General features: G+C 42.7%; 1 protein-coding gene across 1 annotated transcript in view; it reads left to right on the forward strand.

Moving 5' to 3' along the window:
- map3k12 (mitogen-activated protein kinase kinase kinase 12) overlaps positions 1-9,640 on the forward strand; it is a 27,656-nt gene that overhangs the window by 12,197 nt on the left and 5,819 nt on the right. Inside the window, exons 6-13 of the mRNA XM_014023031.1 lie at positions 2,300-2,458; positions 2,632-2,740; positions 3,688-3,797; positions 3,962-4,078; positions 4,193-4,327; positions 5,442-6,165; positions 6,573-6,640; positions 6,765-7,062. Of these exons, the coding sequence (XP_013878485.1) occupies positions 2,300-2,458; positions 2,632-2,740; positions 3,688-3,797; positions 3,962-4,078; positions 4,193-4,327; positions 5,442-6,165; positions 6,573-6,640; positions 6,765-7,062 (1,720 nt within the window). The remainder of the gene's footprint in view (positions 1-2,299; positions 2,459-2,631; positions 2,741-3,687; positions 3,798-3,961; positions 4,079-4,192; positions 4,328-5,441; positions 6,166-6,572; positions 6,641-6,764; positions 7,063-9,640) is intronic.

Below are 9,640 nucleotides of genomic sequence, written 5' to 3' on the forward strand. Positions count from 1 at the left end.
TATATATATACATACATACATATATATAGTTTCCCTTCAGATGATTGCAGTCCAACAAAAGCCTGTTAATCAGTTATCAATTGAAATCAGCTGTGTTGAAGCAGGGAATCGTCTAAAACCAGTGGTGTCCAAAGTCAGTCCTCAAGGGCCGGTGTCCTGCATGTTTTAGGTGCAGCCCTGGTTCAACACAGCTGAACCTAATGAGTGCTTAATTACTAAGCCTCCTCAGTTTGCCATCAAGGTCTGCTGAGGACTGACTTTGGACCCCACTGGTCTGAAACATGCAGGACAGTGGGCCTCGAGAACCAGGGCTGAAAAACACTGATCTAATCTGTCTCAAATTAGCCTGTATATCAGAAAAAATTAAAGTACACTGTATTTATTTAATTGTTGGGTGTCTGGCCCCTGAGGTATTGGCGTTCAGTAACTGTGGCCTCCTGAGCAGTTTAGTTGAATAGGTCAGGTGGATGTGGCGGTCATCTTGAGGCCAAATGTTATTCAGATGGAGATGTACAATTTTATTAAAATACCTTATGTGGTCCACGAAGTATGCTAATGTGACAGACAAAAGCACACAGGCCTATATATATACAGTGGGGAAAATAAGTATTTAGTCAGTCACCAATTGTGCAAGTTCTCCCACTTAAAAAGACGAGAGAGGCCTGTAATTGACATCATAGGTAGACCTCAACTATGAGAGACAAAATGTGGAAAAAAAATTGAGAAAATCATTTTGTCTGACTTTTAAAGAATTTTTTTGCAAATAATGGTGGAAAATAAGTATTTGGTCAATAACAAAAGTTCATCTCAATACTTTGTTGTATATCCTTTGTTGGCAATGACAGAGGTCAAACGTTTTCTGTAAGTCTTCACAAGGTTGGCACACACTGTTGCTGGTATGTTGGCCCATTCCTCCATGCAGATCTCCTCTAGAGCAGTGATGTTTTGGGGCTGTCGGCGGGCAACACGGACTTCCAACTCCCTCCAAAGGTTTTCGATGGGGTTGAGATCGGGAGACTGGCTAGGCCACTCCAGGACTTTGAAATGTTTCTTACGAAGCCACTCCTTTGTTGCCCTGGCAGTGTGCTTGGGATCATTGTCATGCTGAAAGACCCAGCCACGTTTCATCTTCATTGCCCTTGCTGATGGAAGGAGGTTTGCACCCAAAATCTCACAATACATGGCCCCATTCATTCTTTCATGTACACGGACCAGTCGTCCTGGTCCCTTTGCAGAGAAACAGCCCCAAAGCATGATGTTGCCACCCCATGCTTCACAGTTGGTATGGTGTTCTTTGGATGCAACTCCGCATTCACTTTCCTCCAAACACGACGAGTTGTGTTTTTACCAAATAGTTCTACTTTGGTTTCATCTGACCATATGACATTCTCCCAATACTCTTCTGGAACATCCAAATGCTCTCTAGCAAACTTCAGACGTGCCTGGATATGGACTGGCTTAAGCAGGGGGACACGTCTGGCACTGCAAGATCTGAGTCCCTGGCGTCGTAGTGTGTTGCTGATGGTAGCCTTTGTAACATTGGTCCCAGCTTTCTGCAGGTCATTCACTAGATCCCCCCTTGTGGTTCTGGGATTTTTCCTCACCGTTCTTGTGATCATTTTGACCCCACGAGCTGAGATCTTGCATGGAGCCCCAGATCGAGGGAGATTAGTAGTGGTCTTGTATGTCTTCCATTTTCTGATTATCGCTCCCACAGTAGATTTCTTCACACCAAGCTGCTTGCCTATTGCAGATTCAGTCTTCCCAGCCTGGTGCAGGTCTACAATTCGGTTTCTGGTGTCCTCCGACAGCTCTTTCGTCTTCACCATAGTGGAGTTAGGAGTGTGACTGTTTGAGGTTGTGGGCAGGTGTCTTTATACTGTTAACGACTTCAAACAGGTGCCATTAATACAGGTAATGAGTGGGGGAAAGAGGAGCCTCTTTAAAAAGAAGTTACAGGTCTGTGACAGCCAGAAATCTTGCTTGTTTGTAGGTGACCAAATACTTATTTTCCACCATTATTTGCAAAAAAATTCTTTAAAAGTCAGACAAAATGATTTTCTCAAATTTTTTTTCACATTTTGTCTCTCATAGTTGAGGTCTACCTATGGTGTCAATTACAGGCCTCTCTCATCTTTTTAAGTGGGAGAACTTGCACAATTGGTGACTGACTAAATACTTATTTTCCCCACTGTATATATATATATATATATATATATATATGTATTATATTTGTGCAGAAATATATATTTTGAATATACATATCTTGTCCTCAGTGTTATAAACTAACCTCCCGCAGGTCCTTTGGAGTGGTGCTGTGGGAGATGCTAACCGGGGAGGTTCCTTATAAAGACGTGGACTCATCTGCCATCATCTGGGGTGTTGGAAACAACAGCCTGCAGCTGCCCGTACCTGAGAGCTGCCCAGACGGCTTCAAGATCCTCCTCCGGCAGTGCTGGTGAGCAGGGCTTGGAAACGATCAGTTAGTCCTGCAGAGATGACAGCAGACGAGAGCAGAGCAGTGTTGGAGTTGCATGAGGAGGAGTTAGCTGGTAGTTTAAAAGCTTTATTGATTTTACACGTCTTCCATGGTAAGTGTACACAGCTGTGTTTCCTATTCTGGATTTGCAGGAACTGTAAGCCCAGAAATAGGCCTTCGTTTCGTCAGATCCTTCTTCATCTGGATATAGCGTCAGCTGATGTGCTGTCCACCCCGCAGGAAACATACTTTAAGTCTCAGGTATGGATATCTTCCTGGTTATCACTGCTTCATGAGCTGATGTTGTATAAATTGAACGCAAATACGAATCACTAAAAAACAAAAACATAAACAGTGCATCATTTTAGTTTTTTAAACGAAATCCATGCAGATAATTTAAATAAAACTTTCATTCTAAGAGACTCATTACTGAGGTATAACAGATTATTTCATCTTTATGAAAGTCTAAATGAAGACACATGTCAGAGCTTTATAGTATAAACTTTATAAAGTTTGTCCCATTAATCAGTTGTTATTTTTGATCTTAACGGATGCCTCAAACTCTGAATAAAAACACCCAGTACCCTCAGTTTAACTTTTTTTTTCAGGAATTTTGACTAAAACTAAGACACTTGATGATAAAAAGGTTCATCAAAGAGAACAAAAAGGGGAAAAAAGCATACATGTTACATACATGTTTACCACTATGAAATGCTTGTTTAAGGTGGCTTCAACCACCAGCTTCTAGTCCTTCTATTTCCCTGGATCCATCCATCCATCCATTTTCTGTACACGCTTCTTCCTTTTCAGGGTCGCGTGGTATTTCCCTGGATATTTCTCATAAATATACTGGTGTTGTTGTGATTAGTTAGCCTTAACACTAAGGCCCTACTGTGACTGCTGCCTTTCTGTTTAAAGACATTTCACTTTTAAATGTTATTGTCACTTTCACACGCAGAGGGATGAACATTTTTGTTTTTTTATTGGACATTTTAAATCCACGAAAGACAAAAATTAAACTAGGGACCTCAAAGACTTGCATGCCTATTTATTTATTTAGAGCTTTATCACATCCATTAGTTTTGCATGCCGCTGTATATAAGCATAAACACACACGCGCGCACACACAGGGTAATCAGTGAGATTCATCGACTTTAATGTGGGCTCCTGGCGGACAGAGCAGGTTAACAGAACTGTGCTCTCATCAGGCTGAATGGAGAGAGGAGGTGAAGCAGCACTTTGAGAAGATTAAATCTGAGGGCACTTGTCTGCACCGGCTCGATGAGGAACTGATCAACCGGCGCAGAGAGGAGCTCAGGTTTGGCTCGTCTCACATGTTTGATTTGATGTAAAGTCAAAACGTCGATCCGTGTCGGATTATTGGCACCTGGCATAATGAAGCCCCCACACCGTCCCCACGTCTTGCTGCTGAAGAGGATCTGGATGCTCTGTTAACGTCGTCCTCTTCTTTTTATTTTTCAGGCATGCGTTGGACATCCGTGAGCACTATGAGAGGAAGCTGGAGAGGGCTAATAACCTTTACATGGAGCTGAGCGCTGTGATGCTGCAGCTGGAGCTGAAAGAGAAAGAGCTGCAGAGGTACAGAGAGCGTCACCCGAAACATGTTTGGAGAAGAAAAAAATAGAGACTTGATCAGTCTGCAATTCAGATCCATCATCTTGAGTGTTTTTATGTTTGTTTTCCTTTTTTCAGGAGAGAGCAGTCTTTGGATAAAAAGTGTCCGAGTTTGTTCAAGCACCACAGCTCCAGACAGAACAGCTCCTCCAACTCTATGGACAAACTCATCAAGAAGAGAAACGTCCCTCAGAAACTGCCTTCAGGAAAGAGGTGCGAGGTCTCGTTTCGTTCAGCCTTTTTTTTCCAGTTTGTGTCTGTTAGCGAAATAGCTCATAAACAAGGCGAGTATTACAAATATCAGAAAATGATATCTAAATCTGAGTCAGCCCAATTCAAGATGGTATCTACAACTAATCCACTTTAGTCATCAGAGATATATCTACACCTCTGTGGATTTTACAGATATAATATTTGGTTTGGTAGTACCTGAGAAATATTCAGTAAACATACTTTAAACGCTGCCAGATCATGTGAGATGACACAGAATACTACATGAGAATAAACATGATGGGTTCGTTTTTATTTTTTCAAAGTTTGACCAAAACAGCTAAAACTGGCTAAAACTTCTCAACATGAGGTGATCTTAATTTAAAACTCTGGCAGGAAAAGGAGTGGGTAGTAGTATTATTATTTTTTATTATTTTTCTTAAAATAAATTATTAATTTAATTTATTTAAAGATGTCTCAATAGTGTGAATGTTTATGAAGTATTCACATTTTTTAGATCTGCACATTTTTCGGCACGTCACTCGTTACACAAGTTTTGTTCTATTTCAACAACTCATAAATCAAAACGTTCCTGCTATGACTTCTTTTATTTGTGCAAATTTTGCTTTTTGAAACATTTAGCTTTTTCAGTCACGTGTTTCCTCATTGAAAAAGAACAGAGTTTCCTTCAAAATGCTTCAGACCCTTTGTACCATTTACAACATTTTACTGCCTTTTTTCACCTGTTCTGTTGACCCTTTTCAGCTTCATTCTGCTAATTTCAGTGTTTTACAGCTTATTTTAGCTTCCATCTGCTTTTCAGCTGCTTTCTGATAATTTTAGCAATTTTTTTTCTTTTTCACCGTTTTTGTGTTGATTTCAGAGCTGTTGTCTGCTTAAATGAGCAAACATGCCCTTTCAGGTTTTTCAACTCCTTTTTAGTCTTTTTCTGCTTTTTCAGTTACATTTCAGCAATCTCTTTTCTTTTGTTGCATTCACACTGCACTTTTGCAGGAGATGCTATTATTCTAGTTGATAAAAGATTTAAATGAAAGTGGGTGAATTTTGATGTAATGTGTCTTGTTGAGTTGTTGACTCGTTCCTCCGGCTCTTTTAGGCCAGATATCCTGAAGTCTGAGGTAATCCTTCCCAAAATGGATTCCTCTGTGATGCAAGTCACCATCCCAGCCTGCTCCAACCGGGGCTCCACGTCTCCCAGCCGGTCTCGGAGAGTAAAGACCCGCCATCGCAAGCCCGGAAAGGGCAGCAGCGGGGACCTGGCTGTTCCCAAGGCGACCCAGTCCTCCCCCAGCAGAGAGAAAAGTCCCCAGACCAACAGCACCGGCACCAACACCTCCAACCAGCTCCTGGAGCCCTCGGCGGCCCTGCGGGGCCTCGGCCACGAGCAGCAGCAGAGGCAGCTGTCCTCCTCCAGCCCCGACCTCATCTGCACCGCCCTGGAGGCCGAGGGCCAGGGACAAGGGGAGCCCTCTGCGGGTGGGCTGGAGCGCGGGGGCAGCCTCAGCGCCTCTGCTGGTTTAGGGGGTTCAGAGGGAGGGGCAGCGGGTCTCGATGACCTGACAGAAACTCCGCCGCGCAGCGACACCCCCAGCGAGGACGCCGCGTCCTTCCCGTTCTCCAGCAGCCCGGACTCTCCGTGTGGGAGGGGGGCGGCGGCGGGGAGGGCGTCCCTGGGATCCCCTCGCCTTCCTCACGACGGAGAGGACAAAGACGAGGGAGCCGGCATTGTGAGGATACCTCGAGGGGCATCAGGAGGAATCGGGACACAACATCTCACACCCTCAGCCATCTTGTACAGGGCAGCTATCACACGCAAACAGGTGCAGCGAAAAAATCAGTTCATATCCTTTACGGCGGCTTATCACCCACTTTGGATGTTATAATCCATTAAATGGACGTTATTAGCCATTATCAGTCCCATAGAATGGCTTCAGACTGTCAGCTGGTTAATATGAGGCATAAAGCCACTAAGGTTAATTTTAGAGAAAATGACATGGGCTATGGCAAAGTAGACCGGACTCTGGCGGTAGCAGATAGTTGCATTCCAATGTATAGGCACTGGTAACCCACTAGGGAGCACAGTCGGGACAGTCTGAAGCCATTCAATGGGACTGATAACTGCTAATAACATCCATTTAATGGACTGATAACATCCGAACCGGCTGTGTTTATAGATTATACTTTGAGTCGTGCTCTCTTTTACTTGTGTCTTTCCTCATGATTACAGAGGCGTGGAGTGTCATCTGAGGAGGAGGAGGGTGAAGTCGACAGTGAGGTTGAGTTGCCACGGAGACGGTGAGTAACTTGCTGTCACTGGAAAAATCCCCCCGAAATCGTCTTCAGCCTCTGACAAGTCCCAGATCCATTCAGAGAACTAAGAATAGTTTCTTATTTGCGTCATTCGTTTGTGCCTCACAAGGCGTCCGACCAGCATCACCAAGTGCCAGTCGGTGTCCACCTTCAGCTCAGAGAACCTGTCCGTGTCGGACGGCGAGGAGGGACACACCACTGACCACTCCCACTGCGGCACCCCCGACGTGGTCAGCACCAACACCGACGACAGGTTGGACGATCGGAGCGACGACCTCCTCTCTCAGGGGTCAGAGATCCCGGCAGACAACACAGACCCGACGCAGGCGTCCGACGGCCTGTCGGAGAGGGACGGAGCTGTGGGGCAGAGCAAAGCTCAACTGGACGCCGGCCAGAATCCTAATGAGGTGAAGAAGCTCTGCAGAAGTTTGCATGCCTCTGTGTGAGACGTGTGAGACCAAATACACAACACAAACACATAAGAAGAGATCAGATAGCATAAATATGATAACCATTGAGACTCAGAGTGTGTACTGTAATAATTTATCAAAATGCAGTAATCAACTAAAGGCTCAACTCTGTTCTTTTCTGTTTATTTGAAAAAGGAAATTAACATTTTGAATTGAATTGAATCATTTTATTCATTTTTATTTGTAACAATACATAACAAAAAACTTGCAATCAAAATAAAATCAAAATAAAATAAAAGGCAGCAGAAGAAGAATAAATCTTATAATATCTGCCCCTTTTTTATACCCAAAATATGTTCAAAATAAAAGTCAATTACAACAAAAATCAAAACAACTGAAAACACACAAAAAACGTAAATCAAAGCTAAATTTAAAACACTAATTCAAAACAACAATTAGCATTAATTCACGTATGCTTCTCCATATTTCTTCAGAATACTTATCATTCTCTTTAATCTATACAAGGATCTTGGCTTTTTAATCTCATCTTCCAGACCGTTCCACAATCTTATTCCCTGGATTAAAGTGGTTTGCTCCTTCGGGCTCGTACGGAACCATGGTTTTAAAATCATTGTCAAGAATTAAGCCAAAACTCTAGCAAGCAAGCTAACTAAAATCACATTTGATGATTGGGGTCTTATTTTTATTTCTGAGGACAATACCTCATACATGTCAAGTTGCACAGGTTGCCCGTAATTTACACAGAGTTTCCCTCATTTTGCAGGTGTACAGTCATATAGAGCAATGTCAGAATTTTTTCAAGTTTTACAATTTTTTTTTTAAAAACTCAGTTTCAAATTGATTTAACGTCAGAGCCTGTAGGGCGTTATAAAAACAATAAATAACATACAGTCTTCCATCTTCCAGCCCGCTCTGCCACTATAAATAAGTTCTCCTGTCCTCATTTGCGCAGCAGATGTACTAGTACCTACTAGTAGGATCAACTGGTCCAGGAAAACTGGGGGTGGGGTAAGGAGCTGCAGAACAAGAGGGGTTTATTTACTGGTCTCCTTCAATCAGAGGAGTGGGTTTGTCTGAGGAAAGGTGAGTTTGTAGTGAGAAACATGCAAGACATACAGTTTTCTTTTCGTGGTAGATTAATTCCACATAATTAGAAGCTGTTTGTTTGGAAAGTCGATGGGTCGCATCTCTTCTTGGCAGCTGCAGGTCACCAGCAGGAGGTACCGTGGATCCATACCTGAGCATCAAGGTGATACAGAAAACGGATAATTTTGGAATGCTTTTGAAGTCTTGTCTGTGTCGTAACAGCGCTGCGTGAAGAAACAGATTTCTGTTAGACCTATCAGGGCTGTAAACAAACATACAGTATTGACATCTTTTGGCACGTTAATCTCTGGGCTGGAGATGCATATCTGTTCCTGTGGTATTTCTTCCTGGTGGGGTGGGGTGGGGGGGATGTTAATCTGTGAGTTTCTACAGATGCAGCAAAAATAGGCAGTGGAGACCACAAGCTGACCACCCCAGAGAAGACCACCCCCTTCCCATTACAAAATCATATCCAGTTCACACAAACCATCATCTTCTTTATTCAAGTCATAAATGTAAAACACAATAGATAAACACTGAATTAATGAGTTGCTGCTCACCATTTTCAACTGAGTGAGCTGCTGGGTCCATGACAAAGAATATGAGTAGCCTCCACCTGAGGGGGGCGGTAAACTTTTGAAATAGCAGATCAGGCATGTTGAAGGTCAGGCAGATGAAGAAGCCGCAGCAGAAGAAACGGCGCTTTACCGTGCAGTACGGTGATTTTAAATTTGAGAAAGCTTGTTCTTTGCAAATGTTTTAAGTTAAAGATGTAAATTTTACTTTTTTCGAGAAACGGACAAATAGCCCGTAGGTATTGCAGTATTTTTTAGTTCAGTTCTGTGGATTCATGAATGAAATCATTCCACTTGATTGTCCTGATGCATCTCAGTAATCCAGGTAGAAAAAATCAAAAAGAAAAGAATAAGTAGGTCCTCTGGATGGGTTCTTCTTTAATGAAACATTTCGTCTCTCCTCCAAGACACTTCTTCAGTCTGATGAGTTTCATTTGAACTCAGCCTTATAAGCACTGCCTCCACATGGACAAACAGGTTAGTCACATGCAAAAGAGGGCCATCGCCTAACAATAGGCTTGATTAGCTCTATTGTTCATAGAGGGCCATGTGCCCCATCACCTGACTTACTGGTTTGGATGTTTTGGCTTTGGTTATTTGGTGTTTTGTTATGTGTATGTAATGAGTGCAAGCAGTGTTCAACGTCCCCTTGTTTTTGTCTCTCTTTCCAAATTTGTGTTGGTTGGCTTGTTTGTGTTGGATTCCACTTGACTGACAGAAGAATATATCCAGTGTCTTTTTAGGTAACTATGTTTAACAATTTGATAAAATACACCAGAATGTAGGAAATGGCTTCTACATACAGCGGGTAAAATAAGTATTTAACACGTCATCATTTTTCTCAGTAAATATATTACTAGAGGTGCTAAAGACATGAAATTTTCACCAGATGT

This window comes from Austrofundulus limnaeus, unplaced genomic scaffold (genome assembly GCF_001266775.1).
Source record: "Austrofundulus limnaeus strain Quisiro unplaced genomic scaffold, Austrofundulus_limnaeus-1.0 Scaffold354, whole genome shotgun sequence".
Lineage (NCBI taxonomy): Eukaryota > Metazoa > Chordata > Actinopteri > Cyprinodontiformes > Rivulidae > Austrofundulus > Austrofundulus limnaeus.